The 16,601-nt window shown below is 38.3% G+C and overlaps 1 protein-coding gene across 9 annotated transcripts in view; it reads left to right on the forward strand.

The window, feature by feature from the left end:
- The window catches only part of ano1a (anoctamin 1, calcium activated chloride channel a), a 264,303-nt gene that overhangs the window by 99,550 nt on the left and 148,152 nt on the right, over positions 1–16,601 (forward strand). For all 9 annotated transcript variants that reach the window (XM_039748821.1, XM_039748789.1, XM_039748779.1 and 6 more), the window contains one exon: positions 12,074–12,391. In XM_039748821.1, coding sequence (XP_039604755.1) covers positions 12,074–12,391 — 318 coding nt within the window. The remainder of the gene's footprint in view (positions 1–12,073; positions 12,392–16,601) is intronic.

Raw genomic sequence — 16,601 nt, forward strand, 5'->3', positions numbered from 1 at the left:
GAGCAAACCTTACCTTTTGACCCCTAAATTACAGAGAACCTAGTAACTTGTCACTTATTGATCTTCAGCATTCGATATCTTTGCAGATAAATGGCTTTTGATATTATTTTTGTGTTTCTTTTGTATGATGATGCCAAACTAAACTAATTGTTGTTACTTGCTCTCTGTGGCTACCTCACACCTGCACCAAATTCACGAAGCCTGTCCCCTCACCTTGCCTTAGTCCTTGTGAGGTGGCATAAGTACAGACAACTGGTGAGCCACTAATTGTGACTTCCTACATGAGGTAGAGAAGATAAAGATTACAGCACTCGGCAGGGTTTTTTTTTTTATTTCTGCCTGTGACCTTCGAAATGTGCAAGCTCAACTGAAACCCAGATGCACTGTATGTCAGATAATGCATTCACTTTGAGACCACTTGTGCCTCATCTAACATCACCTATTTGAATGCGAGTATAGACAACTGAATTGGGGAAAAAATGAGCTTAAATGACGTACTACAGTATGCTGTACTAAAATGAAGGGCAAAGATCTTGACTGACTTGAAATTCCTTGAATATTGAGGTATACACTGACAACTTATTTGAAGTTTGTGGGTGAGATATCGGAACAGTTTAGCTAACCAAAAAACATGATGGACTTAATGGTGTCCTCTTGTTTGCCACACTTCTTGTGTTCTATTTTGGATATACTGTAGTCTTGCTTTTACTATAAGGAGCCTATACATGAGGATTACAATAATGACTAGAAGACTTGCAGCAGCATCCTAAAGTCATCAGCAGAGAATTGGCGAGCCATGTGTTGGTTAACACTGCTCTCTCACAGCTCTAGGAGATGGAGTTAAAGTCCTGGTCCTCCTATTGTTATGTGAAGTTTTCATGTTCTCCCTGTGTCAGAATGAATTTTCCTTGTGTTAAACCTGCTTGTACCTTCTGTTGAAAAATGTGAAGCTTAGGTTAATTTGTCATTCTAAATTGACCCAATGTCTATGTATGGATCCTGCATTGTGCTGTCACCTAATGCAAGGCTGGTTTCTGCCTTGTATCCAATAATGCAGAAACAGGCTGTGCCTTTCTGATCTTACAATTGGATTACGCATGTATGAAAATGAGTGAATGGCCTACCTCAGTATGTTATGAAGCAGTCACTTGTCTGCATATCAGGGCCAAAAAAAAGAATGTGAAATTCACTCAAAAGAGGCCCCGAATATTCTGGAATAACTCTTGCTAGGACGAAGCAATCTGAACGAAACGATGTGCAATGTGTTTCTCAGTATATAGAGCTTTGAACAAGCCAGGATGCACCTGCATCGGAGCGATGAGGTAGGCACTGGACAGCCGTCGCAACGTTTAACCTCCATTTACAACTTCTGGATTCATACTGCCCGTACCCCTTCACTCAGTCACTCGACTTCTCATCAGGATGGTGGTGTAGGATACTGAGCAGCGGGTCTTCATGGTGCGAACCTGTTGGGTCATGAATTCATTTAAGCGATGTCAGAATCAACTCAATGATCTTGAGTTAACGGAAAGGTTACTTCCAGTAAGATGGAGCAATATGTCACACATTGGCAAGGAGCATGGCAGAAATTGAGTCCTTCTTCGTCAACAGGATCATTTCAAAGGGGCTTTGGCCACCTTGGTTGGCGGATCTGACACCACCGGCCTTCTTCCTTTGGGGTATGCTCAAAGGGAAAGTCTGCTGGATCAAGCCTCTCGCACTGTGGAACATTTGAAATTTGAACGTGATATTGCTGCTATTTCATCCGAGACGCTTGCCGATACGTTCAGGAACATGGAGCACCACATCGAAATGTGTCTGGAAGAAAATGGAAACCACTTCCTGCACTGCATGTAATGCAATCGATTAAACATATATCAAGGTATATAGCATATTTTTTTGGTTCAGATTGCTTCATCCTAATGGGAATGGCAACAGAATATTTGGGGCCTCTTTCAAATCAATCTCCGTGCATAAGGCCAGCTATAAAAAAAAAAAAAACTTTGCCATTTGTGAACAATATTTGACAGTGATGTGGTACACTGGTTAAATATGTAACCTTGCAGACTTGCTAAAAAAGTGATATACTATGGTAAGCAAGCAAATACTTGCTGCATGGAGGACATAAGTGAACCTTTCATCTGTCTGTCTCATCGCTTGTATTTAATTTCTCATTACAGTAGGTGTGAGTCCTATTGGATGATAACACGCCGTCTTTTTTGTTTGACTAGTCGCCAAAAGGCTAACTAGTATATAATATGATGTTTTTGAACTGGTTCAGATAAGCTTAGGTGGGATGTCGCTTAGCCCAGCAGCTGGATTAAGCCCTGAGCAGAGCACCAATGCCCCACAGGGTGCATTCACACCAATGCCAATTTGAAGTCATCAGGTAACCTAACATGCATGTGAATGGGACCTGGGTATAGTAAAGGAGAAAATTCACGCAGACACAGGGAGAACATGTAAACTTAACACAGATAGCAAAGGGACACAAGATTCACAGAGTTAATGCCAGCTAGACTTGGCGGCACTAATAACTTTCCTACAATGACACCCTTGTGGATAACAGGTTCTAAGAAAAACTATATAAGGTTTTTTTATTATAATTATGGTTGAAATGACAGGAGATTGATCACCTAAAAGTGGTATAGTAGATTTTTGTTTGAATAAGCACATCTATATGAATATTTTCTAAAGTGGCATTTATGCTGTGTTTGATCTTCATTGCCTGCACTGCTTCTGCTCTCTGTAGGTTATCTTTGTTTAGACATTGGTCAGTGTGATAACATGTATTGCAACACTGGTTTTGTGACCTCTTGTCACAAAATGTAGCAAATGCTTCTTTTTCACACTGTTCTTTTGTATACTAAGTTAAGAGGTGATGCAGTAGTTTGATTTCCACCAACACTAAACATTTTCCTAGCTTTGATTTGTGTTTCAGTACCCACAGAACTGAAAATGGGTACCCCTGGTTATTGCTGAGGTCAGAGAGTTTGGAATAGTGGTGTTCTGACTTCTTGGAGGATTACTGCATGTTGGCCCTTGGATAGGTAACAGACAGACAGAACTCTTCTGACCAGATTTCATGGGCCGTCTCTATCTTACATGCTGAGTCATTCACTAGATATTGTATAATTTCAACATTGAGTTTTAGCAGCTTTATGCCTGGATATTTTCCACTCGCAAAACCTAAGAAATGACAATGTTTACTTAGCTGTGACCATTACATCCATAACCACAGTGTTCAGTGGGTAATTCTACTACAGGTTAGAATGGAGATTTTGGTTTATTGCACTTTCAGAGAAACAAACCTGTATGTTTTCCAGCTTTAAGGGGTCATAAGAGACATTCTGTTTGTTGGATATGTGAACAGTTTCATTCCATGTAAAACTCTTGTATAATGCATACAGTAAGTGAACCCTTGTGTCCTGTACATTCCTCCATTTTATGATCTTGATTATTCAATTAGAGGACCTTTTTGTGTCACAGTTTTCTACATTAGCAACAGGCATGAGACTGGGGGGTCGGGTCAGTCCATTACAGGGCACTATCATACTTGCATTTGCAACTTTCCAGGGCAGAGCCACCAGCTAATCTGTCATGCACGTCTTAGTGATTTTTTGCAGGAGGCTGAAGAAAACCCAGCATATAGGAAGACTATGCAGATTTCAAATAGACAAGGGCTATGCAATGGAACCCAGAGACTTGGGATTTGTTTGTGGCAGTGGTCCTAATCAGTGTACCACACACCTTGAAAATCCATTCTGCCTTTCATTTTCATACCCATCTGTTGCATTTACTGTACATAGTCAAAGGACACAAAAGCCTGTCCTGACTGCACTGGGTACAAGGACACTAGGATGAGGCAAGTTTAGAGTCATAGCTGAACAAGCAGGCATGAGTTAGGATGTGGGAGGAATCTGGAATACCTGGACAAAATGTTTATAGATAATGGAAAAAGGTCCACTTGGACATCACCCAGGGCTGGGCTCTGGAGCTGAGAGACAGCAGCAATAATCATTGTGTCACTCCATGTCTGCCCAGTACACATGGAAAATATGCATGTTTTCTCCATCCATCCAGTTAAATCTGTGACCGTGGCAGGAGTCTTCTTTCTGTGTTATCATGTCATTTGTTGTGTATAGCTTCCCTCCAAGAATTTTGACTTGACCTGGGTATTTAAAACATCCGTACTATACAGACAAACTGTGGCTTCCTGGTTCAGATTTATAATTTTCTGATCCAAAGTAGGACTTCATTCATCAGATATTAACTGTACCGAGATGAAAACGAGACGCCTTAGTGATTTTTTGGGTCTTGTTTCACACACACATTACTCTTATTTAATGAGGGTACAGTAGGCCTCACATTTTTACCAAATTCATTGTAATGCTTTTTTTGATGTCATTTAGATATTCTGCTGTTAACCGCTTAAAAGTAATTTTTGTAAGTGTCACCTAGCCTTCTATGTCAAGAATGCATAAAGCGGGCCTAAAAGATGTTGTTTGGCTCTACACTATGTGTTCTTACTTGTAGACATATTGTAGAATTTATTTGTCCCAAGTGGGGATAGAAACATTGTATGTATGCACTGTTAAGCACTTTTTGGTTAATAACTTTCTTATGAATGTTTTAAAGTCACTTTATTTAATGTCTGGGACAGACTGACCAGTATGAGAAAACTCCACATTTGCCATACCATTCGACTTATTGATATCTAGTCATGCATGATGTTGTTTTTGGGGGGTTTCCCTTATTTTTGCATCTCTAGACCTGAAAACACCTCATTTTTGAGACCATTATGGACCATATTTTGTACAGAAGTATGACACCTTTTATAATAAATAGTAAACCAATAGTTGCTTCAGCAGATAGGATGACAAGGACTTGTAGTTGTGCATGCCACATCAGCTGAAGTCAGGGGTGCACTCCCTAACGGGATACAATGGCTCAGAGTTACTCCTTTTCGCAAAAATTTGAAAAAAATGGATGTCAGTAATATAGGCATGTGGGGCGCTGTTTTATGCCATTTTGAGGCTGATAATATATGAGACCAACACTATTATCATTATATACTGTATATTTGATTCATTCCCGGTGGTCCTAGCATTCTACAAGGAAGGTTTTCCCAGAAGGTTGAAAATGACACATTTCAAACATAAGTATGTGGGGAATCATTTTTGACTATTCCAATGTCTGTGATTAGGAATATGGTGCTATTATTGATCCTTTACTAGTGATCTAGCCCTCTTTGGACTTCTGTCAGAGGGTGAAAAATGACAAATTTCTATTACAGTCAACAATATTTAGACCTTGTACAATTAAGTTGAAGCACACAATTTTAACATTTCCAATATTTTATACAACATGTCTTACTATGTATTACAAACACATGAAGCAAATCATTGCATTTCTTATGAACACCCAGAATTAGGTCAACTTAGGCTAATTTAAACTTTTTCATGTTGCACAGATATTTAGATTTTTGTATACAACTTAAAGTCAGATTCAAGTCTGACAGAACTGTGTCTTACGGTAGAGAGTGCCTGCCACTGTGTGTTTTCTGCCAATTACTCTTTCCACTTTGTCAGTTATGTTACTTACATTGGTACTGGCAAACGTTTTTAGTCTAATATGATATGGTTCCTATAAATTGACATAGAATTGCATTTATAAATGAGGAAAACTGTGGTTAAAATAGTTAACGTAGGTCATCTTACCTACAATGATGGTTTAAAGATAAAATATTAAAATTAAGAGTGTTGTCTTCAGTGGTTCAGTTTAGCAGGGTAGGGTATGGAGATTCATGAGAGTCGTGGTGTCTGCAGATTTTCTTTATTTCTGAATAGTTAGTCATTTTCATTACGTCTGTTTAAATAATTTTGTGAAGCTATGGTTAGGGTACAAAGTGAGAGGACAAATGTAAAGTGGTGCTTTATAAATGAGATTTCAAAGCTGAGCACATGGAGATTGTTTAATATTATAATCAAATTCCGAAAATGTTGGCTCATGACTCGGTTGAGCTGATGTGTGCTTTGGGTACAGGTTTACTAACTCAAGCATTTCCTTTCAATTATTGAAAAAAGCCTTGGCAAGGCTTAACTTTTAAAATTAGTTGTAATAATGTTGTCTTTTTGTGATTTAACTCGGAATTGACTATGTGTGCCTTTTTTTTTTTTTCCTTCTTATCATCTAGTTGCAAGTAGTTCTCGTTTTTATTTGCCCAACGATTGATGCATGATGTGTTGTGTTTGCTGCAGCTTCCTATTCCAACATACATTTGCTCATTTCATAAGAACTAGTGTTTGCCTTTTTTGAAAACCATTGAAATTGGTCATTGGTTTACCATCACATATTGCTTACACATTAGGTTTATTTCCATAAAAGCAACAGAAAGTTTGAAGGACACTTACGTTAATATACTCAATAAATCATTTTAATCCCTTCACACTAACATTCATTTTTATTTCAATGTGGGTTGAAAGCCTGTGTTAGTAGACATTTTGACACATGCGATTTCTTTGTCTGAAATATAAAGTTTTCTAATTTCTCCATGGCAGTTTGGGTCATTCATTTCTCTCTCTGACGATACATGCAACACTCAATGTCTGATATGTATTTCTGCACTTAATGTGTAGCACACAGAACTGAATATATGAAGTAAGCATGACCATCAGAGCGGAACAGGTTTTCCCTTGCCCCCCACCTTGATGAATCGAGTGCTATTGTCAGAGCCACAACCTGCCATGACCCACAGTGTGACCCATTTCCCGATTTGCAATCCACTATCATTATAAACAACATCAACTAGCGACACACTGACAGCAGCCTGCTATCCAGGAGTTGAGAAATCCTGTCATATACAACATTATCATTCAGGGTAACGCATGCATGTTATTATTACATGGATCAAGACTAACCTTGAAAGCTCATTCTGTCATATGGGGAAAGAAGGCTGCAATATTGGATGGGACAACAGTCCTTACAGATAAGAAAACAAATAAATTACTTAATATGCTCACAGTACATGCTTCCATGTATGCATACTTGTATGCTTATGTAATACCTTATTGAATTAAGTAACACATTTAAGCAGAAGACAATATTTGGAGTAAACAGTCTTCATTGGGAATTACATTTCTTTGCCTTTCTATATCAAGAACTTTACCTTTTGTTTTTATGGTTTTTCTAGATCGAGTAACACATGCTCAGTAACACCACCTGTAAAACTGCAGAAGAAAAATAAATACCAAAAATATCTAAAGTTTGCTGAATGGTGAAGACATAGGAAATGGTGCACAAGCTACCATATCAAAGTTTAGTTTGAAAAGGAATGTAGTATAAAGGTTATAAACACACACAAACATCTGCAACAGCCTTAGAATCTGTATTCTTTACGTGGGTTCTCCACATTGGAGTTTTTGATGTGTGTTGATTACTCTCTACATATTCATTGCATTCATTTCCAGCATGTTGCGTAGCTTAGGATATATACTGCTTGGAAATATACATTTGAGATTCAAAGTTGTGAAATCTAAAGTTGTCATCTGTGACACATACATAGATATGAGGGTCTTTGAGTTATTGGGCACCATCTGGTGTATTAAAGGAATAGACCCAGAAATCGAATCGTATCTGTTCTTATATGAGGGATGTCTCCTAGGAAGTGAATATGAAGGTGTAACCTCAAGTTTTTTGGGTTTTATTTTCTCTCTCCCGTAGACCAGACATTGTTTGTAATTCCCGACAACTTCCAACCTGACAATGGTTTCTTCTTCCTACCACTTCTGAAAGATTTCCTGACAAGTTGTCCCTAGAAATCCTTTTTTATCATGACAATGCTTCACCACACAGAAGACGCGTGACAGTGGAAACATTGCAAGAATGCAGCACTAAACTGTTGCCCCGCCCTCCTTATTAACCAGATTTGACTTGATTTTCTTTCCTGAGATGAAGAAACACCTGCATGGTCACCATTTTGACACAGATGATGTTGTCATCGATGAGATGGTGCAGCATTGTGATTCACAAGAAGTTTAATTTTTTTCTCTGACGCCGTCCAGAGGTTGGAACACCAGGGAGTCTGCATTGAAAATCCTAAAATGGTATTTTGCTGTGCCACTTCCTTCCTAGGTGGACTCACTTCTCATCAGACACCCCTTACATGTTACTTATCCAATGTGTTATGTGGTGATGGCCGATAAAAATATATATCTTCTGATGGATATTTAAAAAAAAAGATGGTCTATGGTGACCAACATTGGACCACAGCCAACAATTTGTTTCAAAAACTCCAAATAAAAAAGCTTCCATTAATTTTGTTTCCTAGTCCACATGTCCTTTATCTAGTGATATGCTCCAAACGTGTAAACTACAGGCACTTTTGTCTGAAATAGTGTTAAATAATTCAAGAAAAATCTGTGCCAGTGTGTATGGGGAGTGGAATTCTTTTGTACCCCTGAACTTTGGAATTGAAGATAGGGCTCTTGGGAAATGAGTGAGGGGTAGAGGTGGACCTTCAATTCCAAAACAGGGTAGAGTATTTCTTCAAATTCTAAAATGCAGGAATGGGAAAATTATCCAGTATTCATTTTTTGTTTTGAGAAATTGCTGAGGTTCTGTGCCTGTGTTTCAAGTGAGCATAAAATAGACTACAGGAGCTTATTGTTCTCTCATAACCAAAAGACCAAACTTTATTGGTGAATTATTGTTAGCTTAAGTGAGTCATAGTGAATTATGTGTTTGCCATGCAGTAGTTTATTTAAGGAATTTATGATATATCTGAGGTGAAATTCATATTTATTGCCATGCCTTCAATATACAATGAAATTCTTACTAAATGAGTGTGTGTGTGTGTGTGTGTATCCAACGTCTTTCTGTCTGCTTTTCACAAGAGAACTTCTTAACAGATTTAGATTTTTTTTTTTCTTTCTATAATTTGCTTGAACATTCTGGTTGATTTTGCATCTTCTCTCATTGCACTATGTATCATAGTTTGCTTGCGGGGCAGATTTATTATTTATCTGAGGGACACGTAGCAGGCCAAGGGGAGGGGGGCTGACATCTTTATTAAAGGTGACTTACAACATTTATGATATAATCTTTCTTTATATATAATCCGCTACCGTGGCTGTTTGTTTGTCTCTCCAGGATTTTAAATCACCTGTAGCTTACAAACCGTTTGACCTATTGACCTGAAGTTTGGTACACATATACTATGTAACATCCACTATCCGCTTTTGGAATGATGATTGACCTCCAAGGTTATTCCTCTTTTTATTTTTATTTTATTTTATTGTAGAATCGACTCTCGGCAGCGGCTGTGCAGCACATGTGTATGGGTACCGTTCTCATCCCTACCACCTTCGCCATCACTTCCTCTACCTCTTCATATCTTAAATCATTCTTGATTGAACGCTTAAGCTGGCAAATTAAGGAAAACATTAAGTAATTGCAACACAAATGTTGACTTAATCAGTTTTAATGTGAAAAGAAGAGAAGAAGCGGGCAGCTAGGGTGGAGAAAAGAAGAGCTGCTCAGGAAGCAGTAAGCATATCAACCTCTGAGCAAACAAAAACTAAACGTGTGCAGGAAGAGTATGAAAACTATGAATATTCAAGTCAAGTGTATTCACTGCACTGTGCTCTTACTGTTTTTTATTTTCATCTGGAGCACAGACAGGTAAAGTAGATTGCTATTGGTCGCACAGTGTCAGTAGTGGGATTTTAGCCCACAGCCTTAGGGTTTGACGTCCAAAGCCTTAACCACTACACTACATTACCTGTCTGTATAATAAGATGCCTGTGCAGCCAAGGATTGACTGTAATTGCTTATTTTGATTGTTTTATTAGTAGTCTAGAAGTTAGTACATGACAGAAAAGGGTTGACCATTTTGTAAGCAGAGAAAAAATAAATCCTCAATAAAACCAATATATCAGTAATTGAGCACCAAACAGCAAATCAGTTAGTTATTACTATATTTGTGAAATACAGGTGGTCCAGATCTAATTATGCAGATCCAGATCGTCTGGATGACTTTGATTTATGTGGGGACGATTCCAGTTCAGCGCTAAGACGATTCTTCATGTCGTCAGCTCGCACACTTCTCTATGGTCCGGGATTTTTTCGGTTGATTTTCTATGTAATAAACTTAAGTTGAAGTGTAATGAAAATTGCATAATTAGATCTGGACCACCCTATACTTTGTGGAAATCTGAATATCCATTAGATAGATTTTTAGAAAGAACATTTATTGCAGTATACAAGTCTCACTGACTGCTAGCAAGACTGAAAATAAGGTCCAGACCATTACTCAAATTCATAAATCTTTTGTTTATTTTAAGATTATGCTGTTTATGCCAAGAATAGCTGAGAATAACTTCACTAACTGCTAAGTCCACGATGAAAAAGGAAACCATATGTAACTCACAAATAAAGATTTAGAAAGTCCTATGCAGTGTTGTGATGAGAACAGTGCATTTCCATTTGTTTTTAATAATATTGTATAACCTCCACAAATAGGGTTTTTTTTTCTGATGTTCGTCATATTAGGACTTTTGTCTAGTGTTGCCAAGATAGACTGAACTCCGACCCGGAATTGGATTTCAGAAAATTGTTATATAAATGGCTAGAATTTCTGCACTCCTTGGTTATGTTTTATGACCGAATGCCAATATTGGTCAAAGCTGCTGCAGTAGTCATTCATTAGTCTTAAAAACAAATTAGAGAAGACTGCTAGGTCAATAAATGTTGTTTGGCTGTTGTAAAATTTATGTATCTGGGGAAAAAATGCAACAGTAGTGGGTAGTTGGGCAGGTTACCTCATAATCAGAGCTAGCAAGAAGGAAAACAAATCTGTGCAGTTTTCAAAACCTGGGAATGTCAATATATTTCTATTTTTTCCCCTCTCCTCTCAGCTTTGCCTGTATGCATTTTTGTGGTACCATTTACAGCTATTTAGAGTAGTGCTCTTCTTACTTTGATTATTATTTGATTATCTTTAAGTTGCCGTTCCCTCCCGTAACCTTAGATCCTCTTCCTCCATCCATCTGTCTGTCCCTCTCGCCCGTCTAACCACCATGGGTTAGCAGAGCATTCATTCGTTCTGCTCCCAAACTCTTGAACTCACTACCTACTGAGCTTAAAAATATCAAATCATTTTCAACCTTCAAATGTAAACTTAAAACCCATCTGTTTAAAATGGCTTTTTCTCTATGATTACAGTGACTTTGTTTAGTTTTCATTTTTTTATTTTCTGTATTTTCTGATGTAGTATTTATAAACTGCTTTAAAGAGGTGTATGGAGGTATGCATCAGGATTTTTGCGCTGGTCTGAACATAAGCAGATGCACCGCTGCAGTTGTGCAGATGAGTTCTTCTTCTATCTATTTAAAATATTCCTACACACTGATTTGGCAAAACCATCAAATCTGAGGTCTGTAGTAGTGCATTTGTTATTTAATATATGTTTATTTTTAGAATAACTCCATCCATGAATTTTTATTCAAACACACTTGACATAAGCCTTACGATGATGAGGAAAGTGAACATTACAGACTGCTAAAACGCATGCAACAGAAGGAATTGTCTGTTGAGAGGTCTCGCTCAGAATCGGATGATTTTCATGCTGCATGCGATTTGGTTTAAGAACTGGAATCCCAGTTAACAGATTAACTTTAAATTGTATTCTAGGCTGGTGTGTGTGTGTGTTTTTTTTTATATAGCTTTGTTAGCTTGCAACATGTCTGAAAAGACGCAGAGTGCGGTTTCCGCAGTGCTTCTGTCCCAAACATCTTTTTCAATGTGCGCTGAGCCTCATTATGACATGTCATCACAAACACAGTCGCCACTAGGTAATGTCGAAAACTTTTAGTAAATTTAATCTTGGTGGTAAGAAACACCTGCGGTCCTGCTGTAATATGTCATGAAACTATGGTTAAAATACCGCTTGAAGAGGAGTGTCTTCTGGAATTCTTAAGAAAAACTAATGAAGGCATATGTTTTGATTTAGGGTTTTTTTTTTTTTCATTTCTTCCTTTTGTAATTTTACTTTTTTCTCCCTCTCTTATTCTAGATTTTAAATTCACTGGTTCCTCAACGAGATTCCACATACCAGCAAGGGCTGTACTTCAGTGATGCAAAGAGAAGGATCGATTTTGTTCTTGCTTACCATATAAAAAAACATGGCTCACGGAAGCATGCTGGGCGCCATGGCAACAATGCAATATCAAGTATCAAGGGGGGGCAGCAACTCCCTGGCAAAAATACTGACCCCGAGATTGGTGCACATGACTTGACGGCGGACTACCATGAGGACGACAAGAGGTTGCGGCGAGAGGAGTTTGAAGGAAGACTCATGGAGACTGGCCTGGAACTGGAAAAAGATGAAGATGTAAATATACCTTTGTGTTGTCTTTTATATGCACCTCTTTCCTAAACAACCATCAGAAAGCTGTTTTAATTGTGCCTTTGCTCCTCCCTTCCCAACTCCACTTTTGTTTTAAATAGGTATACAGACTTTAGTGTGTGCTGCTCTTGAGAGTTTACCACTTTAATGAGGACACAAAAGGTATTTTAAATGGCAAGCACAGTCCTCTGGTTTATTTCAGTGTTCTCATACAGCTGCTGTGTTTTTGTGCCATTGGTGTCATAGATTTTTATATTTAGTCAATTAACATTTGTGATATTGTAGTGATATAGTGGTTCATTCCAGAGATCATTGTTTTAAGCTTTTGAATTGCTTGGTTCTCTGTATTGCTAATTTTCATATTTGTTGTTGTTGTTCCTTGCATTTTTACTCCTAGGACCTTTTTCTTTGCCATTTTTGTATTTTGTAACTTCAGCATAAATTGCTGTTAGATATTTTAATTAATTTTTTGTATCAGCTGAGCAATTCCTGGTATACTGTTAATACTTAGGTTGACATTTTTACACAGTTATTTGGGGCTGCCCTAGTAAAATTACAATTAGCATTTTTCTCTTCACATATCATGCTGCCTGGCAGACTTGACATCTAATTATATAGTTAAAGCAATATTCCAGTTTTAGGGGGGCATGCCACTGTGTTCCTTTTTCCCACCCTCTCTATTTGTGAACTCTTTATCGGATTTATAACATACGGACTTCTAGTTCATTAATGTTAGCAGGCGTCTTAAGCTTTTTGGAAGTTTTGTTTAGTAGACTTGAGCACCCTGTGGTCCTATTATAATAATTATGTGCACCAAGCATCCTCCACTCTATTATACTCATTAAACAGAATAATAATCAATAAACCAATCCTCCAACTCCCAGACACTTAGCCACCCTTCCTCCCAGCTCAGCTTACCGTCTGGGAGCTCCCACAGTCCTTTTATAGTACACGACCCGGAACTGCTCCTTAACCTGTAGTCCATGTGACTTCCTAGCACTTCTGGGTCAAATCAAAAACTCTTCTTTCTTTATCAGCCCGGAAGCACTTTATTCCTTCCGTCCTCGTGACCTGCAAGTACTTCTGGGCTAAAGGAAAAGTAAATGTCTCTGTGCCTCCCTGCAGCGTCCCCTGGCAGCCCCGACGTTATCCAGCAGGGCTGTGCCTCCTCCAGACCACGAGGGGGCGACCGTCCTGGTTGTGTTGGCGGCCATGAGTAGAGGGCATGGAAGCCCAACCCTGTAGAGGCCCGTGGTCACCGCCAGGTGGCACCACGGTGCCTGAAGAACTCTGGACCTCAGCACTTTCGCCACACCCGGAAATGCTGGGGGGAAGAGGACTGGGAACATCCGTAGGGCTTCCGGGTGCGCAGCCGGCACACAGGGGCGTGTCCGTGGGGGATTGCCAGGGAAGCAGCTGGAGCCCATCTGGCTTGCTATTTAAGGGGCCGCCTCCCTTCGTCACGAGCAAGAGTTGGGTGGAAGAGGACGGAGCTCGAGGAGAGGAATGGAGGCAGCCAGAAGGAAGGCACGAAGGACTGTGAGGCCTGGACTGTGGGGGATCGGTGCTGGAGGCACTGGGACGTGCACTAAAGACTTGTAAATATTGTAAATAATAAACGAGTGTGTTGGGTGAACAAACGATGTCCGTCTGTCTGTGTCCGGGGCCACTTCCACTATATATATATATAGAGATAGATAGATATATATATATAGAGATAGATAGATAGATATATTAATGCTGGCATTTCACTGCAAGCAAATAGTTGCCAGTAGAACAGGAACCAATTTAGTGTGCCCATCAGTTTTATCTGAGTACAGGGACTACAGCAGCCCCAGCTGTTCCTCGGTCTTTTACATACTAGCTGTCTACAAAAGAATTTACCCCAATTTGAATATTCACATACATTTCCAAGGTGAATCTGGGAGGTTTTCCAGCTCTGTTTGTGCAGTTGCTGGATTTTTTTCCCTCCATCAGTGTGTTTTGGTTTATTGGACTACTGGATAATTTTGTGTGTTAGTGTGAAAAAGATGGAATGTTTGTTTGACTAGTTTGTCATTTTTGTTTTGTTTGATTCAATATTTTTATCTTTAAATTTGAAATTTATTTTGTGTAGGTAAACTTTGAAATTTGAACTGGCCCCTAGTGAGAGTTGCATACTGTGATATTTTATAATGTGTTTAAATGTGTATTTAGATTCTCTTTTTTGTTTTTTGTATCAGATTCTGTTTTAAAAGTTTTTTCATTTAGACAAAGATTTATTTTTATCCCATATTTTTATGTTGTTTACATGGTGCGTTTTAGATGTCATGTGATTTCGATTGTTGTGGTAATTACGTCAAGGAATTGATCAGCAAAAATGGTGGCAGTTCTGGGACTGTCTATCCCTAAATGGGTAAACAATATCTCCAAAATCTTTAGTGTAGAAAGATTCCCCTTAAAAAAGGTATTAGCGTTGAGTTTGGTTTTTAACTCTCTTTGTCTTTGACTCTCATTTTGCCCATTTATTCCTGTTTTTTTTTTCCCCATGACCTCTCCTTGCCCTGTTTACGTTCAAACCGCTTTTGTTACATCCTGGTCTTTTCTCTGTCTCACAATAATCCTTGGTCACTCCTCAATTTTCCTTAACACACAATTTAAATGGATAATAATTAATATTTTGCATGAAAGGCACAAATCCACCTATAGTTCTTAAATAGTTATTAAATAATGTTTATGTATATTATGAATTGCTTAGCCAATACAGAAATGAAAGAAAATATCATTTAGATACATTTGCTGAAGAGTAGCAATGTAATAACAGACTAATAGAAATATATTTAATATTTCTGCTGCTTCTACCCTACAGGACCTGAGCTGCTTGCTGTGGATGAGCATAAACTACATGAATGATTAACTCTCTCACCCACAAATATTACTTTTCAGTGTACTAAAATTGGACATTTTGTTAATGACCAGATAAAAGAAGAACATTTCAACAAGACACATGTTGCCTTTTGAAATGATGTTGTCAAATCATCCTATGGAGTTCTATGTCTTCGATGAGTAACATTGTGAATTCTATTTCCTGACTCCATCTTCACCAGCTAATGATGGAGAAACGGAAGACGAGCGTGCTACCAGGAGCACTTTTAGATATGCTGGCTAGTTCCACTGCAGGGGGTAAATGATGGAGGAAATGAGTTTTTGCCTTTACCAGTTTGAATTGGTTTGGTGCCTTTTATGATATGAGGGAAAACCGCAGAGGACAAATCACATGCAAACTATAAATCAAACAAACTTGATGTTGATGAGAGGCAGTATTGTGCTGCGATACATTTGCTAGGCAGAGGGAGTGAGGGGAGCATTTCTCAGCTACACCTTGGAGATAATGAGCAGAACAAGTTTTTGAAAATATAAAATGAATAATACAGGAAACACTCCCTGTCAAACTACCAGTGACTTAAAATAAAAAGTAACATGTGAAATTGGTTTAAAAGAATAAAGCTTTGCTAGCAAACCAGGTTCTCAGATACCAGTTACAAATTATACGGGATTCATGCCACACTCACTAATCTTATGTCAGGTATGAAAGAGCTAAAATGAAAGTTTAACACAATCTAATTACACAGTTTATTGCAGATGTTCTATTATAGGTTTCTGGGAAAATATTATTTTGGCTCTGCTTAACTTATTAAAATAGATTTTTCAGTTTGCGTTTCTTCTAGAATAATACATTGCTCAAACTAATGTTAAAGTTCTAGTCTGTAAAGCAGATGATTTGTAAATCTCAAGTTGGATGCTGGTTTATGTAGTGGAGGATATTTATGGGGAAAAAATGTGTTCCCATTTTAACTTGGAGCAACTTGAATTTTATTGTTGTATGGACTTAAGATGTCAAAACTGAATGTAGCCTTCAATGTGTGTCAGATGGCTTATACAAATTAGCTATTAGTGATTACAACATCAAAAAATTAAACCTCAGTGGCATCTGTTGTTTTAAGATCTGGTGATTGGGATGGCATTAAGTTGTATTTGCTAGATTCCCTGAAACATTCCTGTTTTTATAACCTGCAGCTTCATCCTGATAGGAAATGTGCCTTTTCAGGGTGTATACAAGTGTAGTGAAGAGAAGCTCTTGACTGTCAACACGTGGCTGGTCTTGTATTGCTTTTCTTGTATCAAGGGACAAAGTCACTACTTGAAAGATCACAGG

The sequence above is a fragment of the Polypterus senegalus genome, chromosome 1 (genome assembly GCF_016835505.1).
Source record: "Polypterus senegalus isolate Bchr_013 chromosome 1, ASM1683550v1, whole genome shotgun sequence".
Taxonomy (NCBI): Eukaryota; Metazoa; Chordata; class Cladistia; order Polypteriformes; family Polypteridae; genus Polypterus; species Polypterus senegalus.